The 14,757-nt window shown below is 42.9% G+C and overlaps 1 protein-coding gene across 1 annotated transcript in view; it reads right to left on the reverse strand.

The window, feature by feature from the left end:
• Positions 1-6,570: 6,570 nt before the first annotated feature.
• Positions 6,571-14,757, reverse strand: part of LOC140390089 (tyrosine-protein kinase RYK-like) — a 352,210-nt gene continuing 344,023 nt past the window's right edge. The window contains exons 12-13 of the mRNA XM_072474993.1: positions 8,546-8,682; positions 6,571-7,781 (exon numbers count right to left, since the gene is read on the reverse strand). Of these exons, the coding sequence (XP_072331094.1) occupies positions 7,670-7,781; positions 8,546-8,682 (249 nt within the window). The 3' untranslated portion in view covers positions 6,571-7,669. The remainder of the gene's footprint in view (positions 7,782-8,545; positions 8,683-14,757) is intronic.

The raw sequence follows: 14,757 nt of genomic DNA on the forward strand, positions 1-14,757 counted from the left end.
AGACGGGGTTATTGGGTAACGGGGATAGGGTGGAAGTGAGGGCTTAAGTGGGTCGGTGCAGACTCGATGGGCCAATTGGCCTCCTTCAGCACTGTACGTTCTATGTTCTATCTGTAGCCCTGACGATTGAATCTCCTACCACTATTGCTTTGCTACGCTTTTGTCTGTGCAGCAGGGCGAGTCGTGGTGCCTTCACTCTGGCCACTGCTGTCCCCGATGGACCTTCCCCCTCATTGGTATCCAAAACGGCATACTTGTTGGTTAGGGGACAGCATAGGGGACTCCTTACTGTCTGTCTACCCCATCTGGCGGTCACCCATCTATCTTCCTGTGCCTTGCATGTGACCACATCTCTGCAGCTATTATTTGTAGCAATTTCAGCTAATTGTGTGTTCCTTAGTGCTTCCAGCTGCTGCTCTAATCGATCCATGCATTCGGTGAGCTTCTGTAACTGAATGCACTTTCCACAGACATTGTCCTCGGGGAGACTTGAAGTGTCCATGATGCCCCACATTGTGCAGGAGTAGAACACCACCCCACCAATTGACATCTCTCTCCCTCTGTTGGTTGTTTGATTAAAAAGTAAATACCAGTTAGGCCCTTAATAAAAATTTACTGCCGCTACTTTCACGAATAGGCCCCCCAGAATTGATGCGTCTCCTGGTTAGTACAGGTTGGTATAAAATATTAAATCTAGTTTGCTACCCTCTAATAAGTGTGAGAAGAAAAAAACAAAACAAAATTCTTACCTTACAAAATGTATCTCAGAATCTACTCTGGTGAGCCGAGGAATGAAAGGGTTAAGAACATAAGAACTAGGAGCAGGAGTAGGCCATCTGGCCCCTCGAGCCTGCTCCACCATTCAATGAGATCATGGCTGATCTTTTGTGGACTCAGCTCCACTTTCCGGCCCGAACACCATAACCCTTAATCCCTTTATTCTTCAAAAAACTATCTATCTTTATCTTAAAAACATTTAATGAAGGAACCTCTACTGCTTCACCGGGCAAGGAATTCCATAGATTCACAACCCTTTGGGTGAAGAAGTTCCTCCTGAACTCAGTCCTAAATCTACTTCCCCTTATTTTGAGGCTATGCCCCTAAATCTGCTTTCACCCGCCAGTGGAAACAACCTGCCCGCATCTATCCTATCTATTCCCTTCATAATCTTATATGTTTCTATAAGATCCCCCCTCATCCTTCTAAATTCCAACGAGTACAGTCCCAGTCTACTCAACCTCTCCTCGTAATCCAACCCCTTCAGCTCTGGGATTAACCTAGTGAATCTCCTCTGCACACCCTCCAGTGCCAGTACGTCCTTTCTCAAGTAAGGAGACCAAAACTGAACACAATACTCCAGGTGTGGCCTCACTAACACCTTATACAATTGCAGCAGAACCTCCCTAGTCTTAAACTTCATCCCTCTAGCAATGAAGGACAAAATTCCATTTGCCTTCTTAATCACCTGTTGCACCTGAAAACCAACCTTTTGCGACTCATGCACGAGCACACCCAGGCCACTCTGCACAGCAGCATGTTTTAATATTTTATCATTTAAATAATAATCCCTTTTGCTGTTATTCCTACCAAAATGGATCTCACATTTGTCAACATTGTATTCCATCTGCCAGACCTTAGCCCATTCACTTAGCCTATCCAAATCCCTCTGCAGACTTCCAGTATCCTCTGCACTTTTTGCTTTACCACTTATCTTAGTGTCATCTGCAAACTTGACACATTGCCCTTGGTCCCCAACTCCAAATCATCTATGTAAATTGTGAACAGTTGTGGGCCCAACACTGATCCCTGAGGGACACCACGAGCTACTGATTGCCAACCAGAGAAACATCCATTAATCCCCACTCTTTGCTTTCTATTAATTAACCAATCCTCTATCCATGCTATTACTTTCCCCTTAATGCCATGCATCTTTATCTTTGTCAAAGGCTTTCTGGAAATCCAGATATACCACATCCATTGGCTCCCCGTTATCTACCGCACTGTTAATGTCCTCAAAAAATTCCACTAAATTAGTTAGGCACGACCTGCCCTTTATGAACCCTGCATCTGCCCAATGGGACAATTCCCATCCAGATGCCTCGCTATTTCTTCCTTGATGATAGATTCCAGCATCTTCCCTACTACCGAAGTGAAGCTCACTGGCCTATAATTACCCGCTTTCTGCCTACCTCCTTTTTTTAAACAGTGGTGTCACGTTTGCTAATTTCCAATCCGCCGGGACCACCCCAGAGTCTAGTGAATTTTGGTAAATTATCACTAGTGCATTTGCAATTTCCCTAGCCCTCTCTTTTAGCACTCTGGGATGCATTCCATCAGGTCCAGGAGACTTGTCTACCTTTAGCCCCATTAGCTTGCCCATCACTACCTCCTTAGTGATAACAATCCTCTCAAGGTCCTCACCTGTCATAGCCTCATTTCCATCAGTCACTGGCATGTTATTTGTGTCTTCCACTGTGAAGACCGGCCCAAAAAACCTGTTCAGTTCCTCAGCCATTTCCTCATCTCCCATTATTAAATCTCCCTTCTCATCCTCTAAAGGACCAATATTTACCTTAGCCACTCTTTTTTGTTTTATGTATTTGTAGAAACTTTTACTATCTGTTTTTATATTCTGAGCAAGTTTACTCTCATAATCTTACTCTTCTTTATAGCTTTTTTAGTAGCTTTCTGTTGCCCCCTAAAGATTTCCCAGTCCTCTAGTCTCCCACTGATCTTTGCTACTTTGTATGTTTTTTCCTTCAATTTGATACTCTCCCTTATTTCCTTAGATATCCACGGTCGATTTTTCCTCTTCTTACCGTCCTTCCTTTTTGTTGGTATAAACCTTTGCTGAGCACTGCGAAAAATCACTTGGAAGGTTCTCCACTGTTCCTCAACTGTTTCACTATAAAGTCTTTGCTCCCAGTCTACCTTAGCTAGTTCTTCTCTCATCCCATTGTAATCTCCTTTGTTTAAGCACAAAACACTAGCGCTTGATTTTACCTTCTCACCCTCCATCTGTATTTTAAATTCCACCATATTGTGATCGCTCCTTCCGAGAGGATCCCTAACTATGAGATCCTGAATCAATCCTGTCTCATTACACAGGACCAGATCCAGGACCGCTTGTTCCCTCGTAGGTTCCATTACATACTGTTCTAGGAAACTATCGCGGATACATTCTATAAACCCCTCCTCAAGGCTGCCTTGACCGACCTGGTTAAACCTACCAACATGTAGATTAAAATCCCCCATGATAACTGCTGTACCATTTCTACATGCATCTGTTATTTCTTTGTTTATTGCCTGCCCCACCATAATGTTACTATTTGGTGGCCTTTTGATTACTCCTATCAGTGACTTTTTCGCCTTACTATTCCTGATTTCCATCCAAATGGATTCAACCTTATCCTCCATAACACCGATGTCATCCCTTACTGTTGCCCGGATGTCATCCTTAAATAACAGAGCTACACCACCTCCCTTACCATCCACTCTGTCCTTCCGAAAAGTTTGATACCCTCGGATATTTAACTCCCAGTCGTGACCATCCTTTAACCATGTTTCAGTAATGGCCACTAAATCATAGTCATTCACGATGATTTGCGCCATCAACTCATTTACCTTATTCCGAATACTACGAGCATTCAGGTAAAGCACACTTATGTTGGCTTTTTTACCTCTGTTCTGAATCTTAACACCTCGATCAGTAACCTTTCCTAAGTTATATTTCCTCTTAACCTTTCTCCTAATTTTCCTTGTCGTCGAACCCATACCTTCATGTAACAACCTGCCGCGTCACTTACCATTAATGTTTTCACTTCCCGTTTTATTTCTTTTAGTATTCCTGGTCCCATTCACTGAGCTCCCCTCAGTCACTGTACCTTGTACTGTCGCCCTTTTTGATTTTCTCTGCCTTACACTTTCCCCCTTACTGCCTTTTATTTCTGTCCCTGTTTTACTACCTTCCAACTTCCTGCATCGGTTCCCATCCCCCTGCCACATTAGTTTAAACTCTCCCCAACAGCTCTAGCAAACACATCGGTTCCAGTCCTGCCCAGGTGCAGACCGTCCGGTTTGTACTGGTCCCACCTCCCCCAGAACCGGTTCCAATGTCCCAGGAATTTGAATCCCTCCCTCTTGCACCATCTCTCGAGCCACGTATTCATCCTCTCTATCCTGACATTCTACTCTGTCTAGCTCGTGGCACTGGTAGCAATCCTGAGATTACTACCTTTGAGATCCTACTTTTTAGTTTAACTCCTAGCTCCCAAAATTCAGCTTGTAGGACCTCGTCCCGTTTTTTACCTATATCGTTGGTGTCTATGTGCACCACGACAGCTGGCTGTTCACCCTCCCCCCCAGAATGTCCTGCAGCCGCTCAGAGACATCCTTGACCCTTGCACCAGGGAGGCAACATACCATCCTGGAGTCTCGATTGCGTCCGCAGAACCGCCTGTCTATTCCCCTTACAATTGAGTCCCCTATCACTATAGCCCTGTCATTCTTCTTCCTGCCCAGCTGCGCAGCAGAGCCAGCCACGGTGCCATGAACCTGGCTGCTGCTGCCTTCCCCTGGTGAGCCATCTCCCTCAACAGTATCCAAAGCGGTATATCTGTTTTGCAGGGAGATGACCGCAGAGTAAACCTGCACTGCCTTCCTACTCTTGCTCTGTCTTTTGGTCACCCATTTACTATCTCCCTCAGTACCTTTCACCTGCGGTGTGACCAACTCGCTAAACGTGCTATCCACGACGTTCTCAGCATCGCGGATGCTCCAAAGTGAGTCCATCCGCAGCTCCAGAGCCGTCAAGCGGTCTAACAGGAGCTGCAACTGGACACACTTCTTGCACGTGAAGGAGCCAGGGACAGTGGACGTGTCCCTGAGCTCCCACATCGCACACGAGGAGCATGACACGGGTCTGAGATCTCCTGCCATGTTTTAAACCTTCGGTTAACTTCAACAATTACAATTTCCCCCCCCAAAATTTAAATAAATAAATAAACAACGAAGAAAAAAATAAATAAATATACCAATGAAAAGAAACAGAAGAACAGAAACACTACTTACCAGTCACAAAAAGCACTTCCTCCCCACCCAGCTTCGAATTCCCACCTAGATTCAAATTCCCAAACTCACTCTTTGCTGTCTCACTCTGGCTGTCTTCTCTCTGGCTCCTGTTAAGGACAGGAGTCACCTGATTTATAGAGAACCACTACCTTCTCAGACTGCACTCTGGATTTCTCCTGCTCAGCTCCGCTCCCGATATGAAGGCCTTACCTGCTGGTCACCAATCAGCTCTCTCCCTTGTAGCCGCTTCTCACAGGAAATTTGAGTGTCCAAATCAAGGGATAAAAAGCACCTCCTCCCTCCCAGCCTTGAATTTCCACCTAGCTTCACATTCTCAGATTCCAAACTCACTGTTCGATGTGACTCACTCTGGATGTGTCCGCTGGCTCACTGGGAGTGAGTTTCAAACCCAGTCTTAAGTAGGCCTGAGATGACTCACACACCTGGTAACTTAGATCAAAACAGTTGTAATCAGTACCTCCTAATGGGGCTTTAGGTGACTGACAGTTAACTGTCACTCAATTTATGTGAGTGGGTGGGGCAGCCCCTTATTAACCTTTACTGCACAACTTCTAGATTAAATTACACTACTGAAATTTAAAAAGGAACAGTTTTACCAATTCAATTCCCACCGAGCTTCAAATTCCCAGCTCCCAAACTCACTCTTCGATGTGTCTCACTATGGATGTGTCTGCTGGCTCACTGGGAGTGCTCAATCTGCTTTTATCCTGAAGGTCAAAGGCTTATAAGTGGTGCTCCACTGCTAAATGCGTATCATAGATAACATCAGTGGGCAGTACCACAACACAATTAGGTTAGTTACAACCAATGCTGCCTTTTATCCTACACTGAAGGCGCTTACAATGAGAAGCTTCATCAAATAAATGTCACATGCACATTTTCACTTCAACTGTTGATACCATCTCTTGCACTCCTAATTAACCGCTGTTGGCTACAGGAGTGGAAATGAAAATATTTATACAGTGGCTTTCTAACTTATTTCAGTGGTTCTCTGATTTCTTATTGGATTTAGCAACAGTGAAAGCAGGGCATCGTGACACAAGATTAGGTTTCTATAACACAACATTTGAACCAAGATATGAACAGTTACGATGTTACTCAACCTCACTAATGAATTTTACAAGCAGTCTCACCTACTTCAATAATTACAGAACTGTCCTGAACAGTTTAGCCCATGGTATACTCTACAATTCTCAGTATTCAAAGCAGGTGAGGCTGAGTTACTGAAAGAACTGCCGATTTGTTCAGTGAAGTTGCTACTTAAATACCACTACTACTCATTCAAGATAATAATAATAATCACTTATTGTCACAAGTAGGCTTCAATGAAGTTACTGTGAAAAGCCCCTAGTCGCCACATTCCGGCGCCTGTTCGGGGAGGCTGTTACGGGAATTGAACCCGCGCTGCTAGCATTGTTCAGCATTATAAGCCAGCTGTTTAGCCCACTGTGCTAAACCAGATTATGGTATGTACAAATATTCAGAAAGATTTCTCAGCTTTATTAATCATATCCTCTGCATTTTACAAAGATGAACATTATTCAAAGATGAACACAAGTTGAAAACTAGAAATAGCAAACAATTGAATTGTTCAAAAATTTACACAAGGTTTGGATTTACATTAAAGGTCTTTAACCTTTATCCCAACTACCTCGTACCGAAGAACAGAAAGCTTCCATACTGAAGGTCAAAGGTGAAATATATCAGTGGATTGCCATTTTGTAATTGACTAGAATTTACAATGGCAGCAAGTGCTAAAATGCAAAATAGACCCGACGTACCGCGTTTTGAGACAAGTGAAAAGCTGTATATTCAGTTGCCAAGCAACTACTCCTCTGGTCTATCTCTGTTTGTAAATGATGGGAAACAGACTACATGCTTCGAAGTACATGGGGGCTTTGGAATTACACAAGATGCAGGAATGAATCTGCATTCTGATTACTACTGAAAATTAACCAAAGCTTTGCTGATGTGGAAGGTCTGGAATGCACTGTGGGATGGAGGCAGGTTGAATCGATGCATTCAAAAGAGAATTAGACCAGTGTTTGAAGACGAAGGATATAGAGAGTTATGGTGAGAAGGCAGGTGAATGGAACTAAGTGAATTGCTCATTTGGAGAGCAATGGCCTCCTTCTGCACTGTAATAATTCTGAAGTAGTGGACCATTTGGTGAATTGCTCTGTAGTGTAAATAAACAGCAACAGTTATTCAAAAAACTTGCCAAAATGTGTTTCACAAAAACTTTAAAAATCTGGCTCTCAATTGCCTGAAATACAGACAATACGAACTAAGAAATTGAGTGCAAAGTCCAACTGACATTGACACTTTTCAGTCCATTGAATTTGGCTGCTCCAGGAACCTCACCCAGATATGGAGCTTACTAAAAGTCTTACTCATTTAGGTAAACATGATGCTCTGTTAAAATACCAAAACTCACTTAATCAAGATATTTTACAGAACTATGAAAGCATTTCAAGGCACTCTGCTTCAGAAGAAATATTTCCTGCTGATTTGTTTCATTTCTATTGTTAATTCTGCTCTTAGTACTGAAGATTTCTGGTGTGACCAAAGGCTTGTTTCAGACATAGGCCCCTAAAGCAGCATGAAATTCTGTCAGACACTGCACCAGTTGCTGGAACTTTGGTCTCTCATCACGGTCCAAGGCCCAACAGCAGGCCATCACTGCAAACCTGTCAAGAAAATACAAAACAAATGGTTTTAACCCACAGGACTAGATATATAATGGGGCATGGATCAGTGCTCTGATATATAACGTTGCATTGTTGGGCCCAGTTTACTAATAGCAACTGCTTAATCCTTCATCACCCTCCCACAATGAAATTCTAGGGTGTTTACCTACAGGTTTGTTGTGGACTGAATACTAAATGCACACAAGTACTTCTTCTAGTCACAAATAAACTTCATAGCTCAGAACCATGAAGGAAACTGCTTTATTTTGGCAAAAATAATTTTCTTTTAAAGAACAAAACCCTTTCAGATTCTCGACATCTGGTCTGCCTTTGACAGCCATTTTTAAGAGGATTCAGCTTGATGAGATTCCATTGGCGCATCGCGCTGTTTTTCAACAGTAATGATGGACAAACAGATGGTTACCAATATCCAGGGAAATGTTTGGTGGGAATCTGACAAAAATGTTTTAAATAAGGCGAAGCTACACAATTTCAATAAATATTAGCAATGCTCAAATAGACAACACCATTTGCTTTAGAAAATGAAGAAAGAACTCTTAGCTTCTGCTTTTCAATCTTCTTTCATACATGGCATGACCAAGATTGTAACTCCCACAGGTTGGATCAGGTCCTATCAAATTGATAAATCAGCACCTCCTCATCATTAATCTAGTGGTTTGCTTCACCCAGATGCACCTAACCAACAGTTCTATAATTCTAAACAAGATCCACTAAAATAAAATAGAATGCTTTCAGTAACTTACAGTTCATCTGGACAATTGATTGGCTGGGCTATTCTGTATCCATCTTTAAGATAAGCGGCCATCTCAAAAGGATCGATGTCAACGTATGGAGTTTGTCCCAGAGTCATCAGCTCCCACAACGTAACTCCAAATGCCCACTTGAAGGAAGAAAATCAGATATGAAAATGTTATGGACCAGAAAAATCAAGAGTAAGTGGACTGGGGATGATAAGAGGTTACAGGATCACTGTTTTATTTGTTTAGAGCAGGTTTTTGTACCATGCAGGTTTGATGCATGGTAAATAGAAAACTTTTGAAAATAACTTGCATATTGCCATTTTAACATATTTCAGCAAGAATGTATTATCAAAAGCTTCCATATGAACGAACAAGTTTGATTTCATGATATTTAGTCAGATTTTTCAGACTTCAATACTATCAGCTTCCTAGAACTTGGTGTTTCTAATAGTCATTTTCTTCAAAAGTGTAACTTAATTTGTAATCTATTTAATATTTCCTAATTAAGCAGCCTGTTGAATATGCGACATATTTTGACTCAGTAGTACAGAAAAGAAAATTAGTAATTTCTTTTAAATTAATGCAGAATCTGTATTTTTAAGAATGTTTGAAAAGGGCTTACGAGTTGACGTGAACTATAAAGGGAGCAGTTGCAATTTTTTGGGATAATAAAAAATATTGGCCTATGTGTCCTGTAGATCCAGTGCCAACAGGACCAGAAATTGTATGGCTGGCACACACACAGACTTCCTGCAGCAGGAAACAATTAGCAAACTTCTGGTGTGCTCAAGAACAAACCAAGCTTGTATAAAATGATCAGTTTTCCATTTGGCAGTAAAAACAAAAATAAAATTCCAGAAGCATTTGGGTAAGTGATGTGCGGCTGAGTGAAACAAAATTAAATCCTAAAAGTGGTGTGAATACTTCAGGCATGTAATAGAACGGAGAACTAGTATCAGAGAACCAGATTGTTTTAAAAATTATTCACCCATGGGATATGGGTGTCACTGACTAGGCCAGCATTTATTGCCCATCACTAATTGCCCTGAAGGATGTGGTGAGCTGCCTTCTTGAAAACTGCAGTCCATGTGTCTACGTCACATTCACAGTGCTGTTCGTGAGGGAGTTACAGGATTTTCACCCAGCGACAGTGAAGGAGGGGCCGATATATTTCCAAGTCAGGATGGCGTGTGGCTCAGAGAGAAACTTCCAGCTGTTCCAGCAGGTATCTGCTGCTCTTGTCCCTCCAGATGGTAGTAACCATGAGTTTGTAAAGTGTTGCCCAGGACCCTTAGTGATTTCCTACCATGCATCTTGCAGATGTTACACTGCTGCTACTGTTTGTCTGGATGACTCTTTGTCAAAGCTAGAGAGAACTGGAAATACAATGTGATTTAAACTGTTGTGGGGCTGGATTGGGCCAGCGATAGATGGAGATAGACAAAGATACGTTTCCCTAAAAGATATGAGCCAGTCCTTCATGTGTACCACTTTCAATTTGGTCTATTGCATCCGCTGCTCCCAGTGTGGTCTACTCTGCAGTGGAGAGACTATGGTAAAGGTAAGGTAAAGTTGCCATAGTCCCAGCTGACCACAGGTTGCTTTGCCCTTTTTGAGGGAGAGAGCTGACTGGTGGTGATTTAACCGAAGGATCACCACATCTCAGGCGAGGGGCAAGGTTGAGAAGGCGGGCCTTCATGAATAACCCCAGTCGGTATGGGAAATGAACCCGCGCTGGTGGCCTTGCTCTGTATCACGAACTAATCAACTGATCTAAACTGTCTTCCATTGGAGAGACTAAGGAAGGGTGTGTTTGCACTGGAGCTGGTGCAGAGGTATTTCACCAGGCTGTTGCCTGGGATGGAACATTTTGGTTATGAAAAGAGGTTAGTTAGACTTGGGTTGTTTTCGCTGGAGAGAGAAGACTGAGGGGACGACTGAGGGATACAAGATTATGAGGGGCATGGTGGATAGGGAACAGCTGTTCCCGTTAGTTGAAGGGTCGGTTACGAGAGGACACAGGTTCAAGGTGAAGGAGCTGACTGGGAGACTGCTTTGAAGAACACCTTTGGTCCGTCCAAAAGTAGGACCCAGACATTCCTTTTACTTGCGATTTCAACTCACCATCTTGCTCACATGTCCACCCTTAGCCTGCTGCAATGTTCCAGTGAAGCCCAAGTTAAACTGAAGATACAGTACCTCACCTTCTGATCAGGCATGCAACAGCCTTCCAGACTTAACATTGAGTTCAACAACTTCAAACTTCACCCCATTTTAATTTCTATTAATGTATTTTAATTTCTTCCATCAATCCGTTCTTCCCTCACCACTGACTTCCCCCACCCTGCCCATTAGGGGCATCTGTTCCCTGTTCCAAGTCCTTTGACATACTGCTCATTTTTATTCTGCCATTAACACATTTTGATCTCTTAATGCACCACAATCAGTGCCCTTCTTAGCTATTATCACCACCATTTACATTCCCTTTGTCTTTCTGTCCATGACATCTTTGTCAATCTCCATCTATCCAGCCCCACTCCTCGACGTCAGCTCCCCCCCTCCCCATAACAGTATAAATCTCAGTACGAAGTCTTACAACACCAGGTTAAAGTCCAACAGGTTTGTTTCGATGTCACTAGCTTTCGGAGCGCTGCTCCTTCCTCAGGTGAATGAAGAGGTATGTTCCAGAAACACATATATAGACAAATTCAAAGATGCCAAACAATGCTTGGAATGCGACCATTAGCAGGTGATTAAATCTTTACAGATCCAGAGATGGGGTAACCCCAGGTTAAAGAGGTGTGAATTACATCACGCCAGGACAGTTGGTAGGGATTCGCAGGCCAGATGGTGGGGGATGAATGTAATGTGACATGAATCCCAGGTCCCGGTTGAGGCCGCACTCATGTGTGCGGAACTTGGCTATAAGTTTCTGCTCGGCGATTCTGCGTTGTCGCGCGTCCTGAAGGCCGCCTTGGAGAACGCTTACCCGGAGATCAGAGGCTGAATGCCCTTGACTGCTGAAGTGTTCTCCGACTGGAAGAGAACATTTCTGCCTGGTGATTCTTGCGCGATGTCCGTTCATTCGTTGTCGCAGCGTCTGCATGGTCTCGCCAATGTACCACGCTTCGGGACATCCTTTCCTGCAGCGTATGAGGTAGACAACGTTGGCCGAGTCGCACGAGAACGTACCGCATACCTGGTGGGTGGTGTTCTCACGTGTAATAGTGGTATCCATGTCAATGATCTGTATAAATCTCATCCTATTTCCAGTTCTCTCTAACTTTGACAAAGTCATCCAGACTCAAAACTTTAGCTTCGTTCTCTCTCCAGCATTTTCCATTTTTGCTTCAGATTCCCGCATCTGCAGTAATTTGCTTTTATCTTAGTCTCCGAGGTGCCTTCATCAATCTTCCTGATTTTGGATTGATTTCTTTGAGGTTGAGTTCATTCTGAATTCTCTCCGTTCGATACGAGTACCCTTCTCCTCGGTAGCTGTAGTGTTTCTTGTTCTTTTATCTTTCAGCATCTGAGCAATGAGCCGAAGATTCTATTGGCTTCCTTTCACAGAATCACAGAAAAATATAGTGCAGAAAATGCTCTTCGGCCCATCGAGTCTGCACCGCTGCATGAAAGGCACCTGATCTGCCAGTCCTAATCCCATTTGCCAGCACTTAGCCCATAGCCTCAAATGTTAAGACGTGACAAGTACTCATCCAAGTACCCTTTAAAGGATGCGAGGTAACCCACCTCTACCACCCTCCAAAGCAGTGCACTCCAGACCGTCGCCACCCTCTGGGTAAAAAGGTTTTCTCTCAAATCCCCCTTGAACCTCCCACTCTTCACCTTGAACTTGTGTCCCCTCGTAACCGATCCTTCAACTAAAGGGAACAGCTGTTCCCTATCCACCGTGCCCAAGCCCCTCATAATCAGGTCGCCCCTCAATCAGGTCGCCCCTCAGTCTTCTCTGCTCCAGCGAAAACAACCCAAGTCTATCCAACCTCTCTTCATAACTAAAATGTTCCATCCCAGGCAACATCCTGGTGAAATACCTCTGCACCAGTTCCAGTGCATCGCATCCTTCCTATAATGTGGTGATCATTACCTCTGCACACAGTACTCCAGCTGTGGCCTCACCAATGTTCCAAATAACTCCAACATGACTTCCTTGCTTTTGTGCGGAGTCTGCACATTCTCATTGTCTGTGTGGGTTTCCTCCGGGTGTTCCGGTTTCCTCCCATAAGTCCCAAAAGACGTACTGTTAAGTAATTTGGACATTCTGGATTCTCCCTCTGTGTACCTGAACAGGGGCCAGAATGTGTTGACTAGGGGCTTTTCACAGTAACTTCATTGCAGTGTTAATGTAAGCCTACTTGTGACAGTTTAAAATTATTTCAAAAATGTTGGAAAACAAACTTTCCAATCCTTTATCAAGTAAAAATCGATGCGTTTCATTTAGAAGTAGGCCGTATTGCATGTGAACGACATGTCTTGCAGCTTTTCTTGCTGTTTTATAAACTTGACAAAGTTCATTTGGCTGCAGGGAGCAGTGCAAAAGTTCCTCACAGTAATCAGGATCATGTTTTAAAAATTAATTTTGAAGCAATCAGCCTCATTTCACTTGATTGTACTAATCATTAATTAGAACAGGTTGATTATCAAATGCAATGGAGGAGAAAATGTAATGTTCGCATTGTTCGCACCAGTCAGAAATGGACATACGCACCTCATTGAATTTGCTTTCTCAGGCATAATATAAAGTTTCCAAATTTACTTAATTTGTTTATCACCTGCGCTTGGTTGATAATTAGTGTTCACCATTTCTTTGTCGCTAAATGATGTTTGGCAACATTGCAAATGAGAGCCATCATAATTTTGATACATATGTGCAGGTACGAACTAGTTTCCTCATCTGAAAAATGTACTAAAAATAGAGCACAAGGTATTTGTATTCCGTGGGTTAGGTAGATAATATTGTGCATATGTTTTATAGTAAATATATGTGTTATAATTAGAATTTTGCATCTAATACACATCATTTGCATTGCAATTCCTGTGGCTCATATATCTGTAGAATGTATATTAATGATTAGCTGAACTATGACTTTCTGCTAAATCAATTATCACTGCCTATATGTGAATGATTCAAATCAAGAGCATAAACACATAAAATTAGACCCCTTGTGTCTGCTCCGCAATTCAATACCATCGTAGCTGATGTGTGGCTTCAACTGCATTTCCCACCGGTCCCCATATCCCTCAATTCCCCGAGACACCATCTGTCCATCTCGGTCTTAAACATATTCATCATGGAACATCCACAACCAATTTGGATACAGAATATCCAAATACACATCCTCTGGAGTGAACAAATTTCTCCTCAGTCCAAAATGATTGGGCTTTTAACATACAGACAGAGTCCATAAGTGAGGGCACTTTTTTCACACAGACGGTGGTGAGTATTTGGAACGAGCTGCCAAAGGCAGTCGTAGAGGCAGGTACAATTTTGTCTTTTAAAAAGCATTTGGACAGTTATATGGATACAATGGGTAGAGAGGTAAATGGGCCAAATGCGGGCAATTGGGACTCGTTTTGTGGTTAAAAACTAGGTGGCATTGGCAAGTTGGTCTGAAGGGCCCGTTTCCATGCTGTAAACCTCTATGACTCTATAAGGGGACCAACACACTGCCAGTATTGAATGCCTGATCAGATATTATCTGGCAAGTGTGGATCATATTTCAGCATTGTATCTATTGTATCAGTCAACACAAAATTAGCCAAACCATCTATCAGCTTAATTTGAAATTAGCTTTGGGGATTTTCCAATGACATGCTTCTGCGTAATACTTGCTGCACTAGTGTGTTGGAAGTGAATTACAGATTCAGAGATTAATTAGTTCAGCTTGTCTCAGTTGAACATTGAACAGCACACCATCAGGAACTTACATAATAACAAATACAGATTTTCCAGCAGATAACCGGCTCAAAGTTCTGTAAGGTAACTGCCAAGATTGCTCGCAACTTGTCCTTGATCCAAACATGGGCAAAAACATTGAATTCCAGAGATTTTATTTTTATTAATTCATAGGATGTGAGCTTCACTGGCTAAGTCAGCATTTATTGCCCATCCCTAACTACCCTTGGGATGGTGGTGGTGAGCTGACTTCTTGGACCGATGCAGTCCATGAGGTAAGGCAACGCACAGTTCTGTAGGA

This window comes from Scyliorhinus torazame, chromosome 14, assembly GCF_047496885.1.
Source record: "Scyliorhinus torazame isolate Kashiwa2021f chromosome 14, sScyTor2.1, whole genome shotgun sequence".
NCBI classification, from domain to species: domain Eukaryota; kingdom Metazoa; phylum Chordata; class Chondrichthyes; order Carcharhiniformes; family Scyliorhinidae; genus Scyliorhinus; species Scyliorhinus torazame.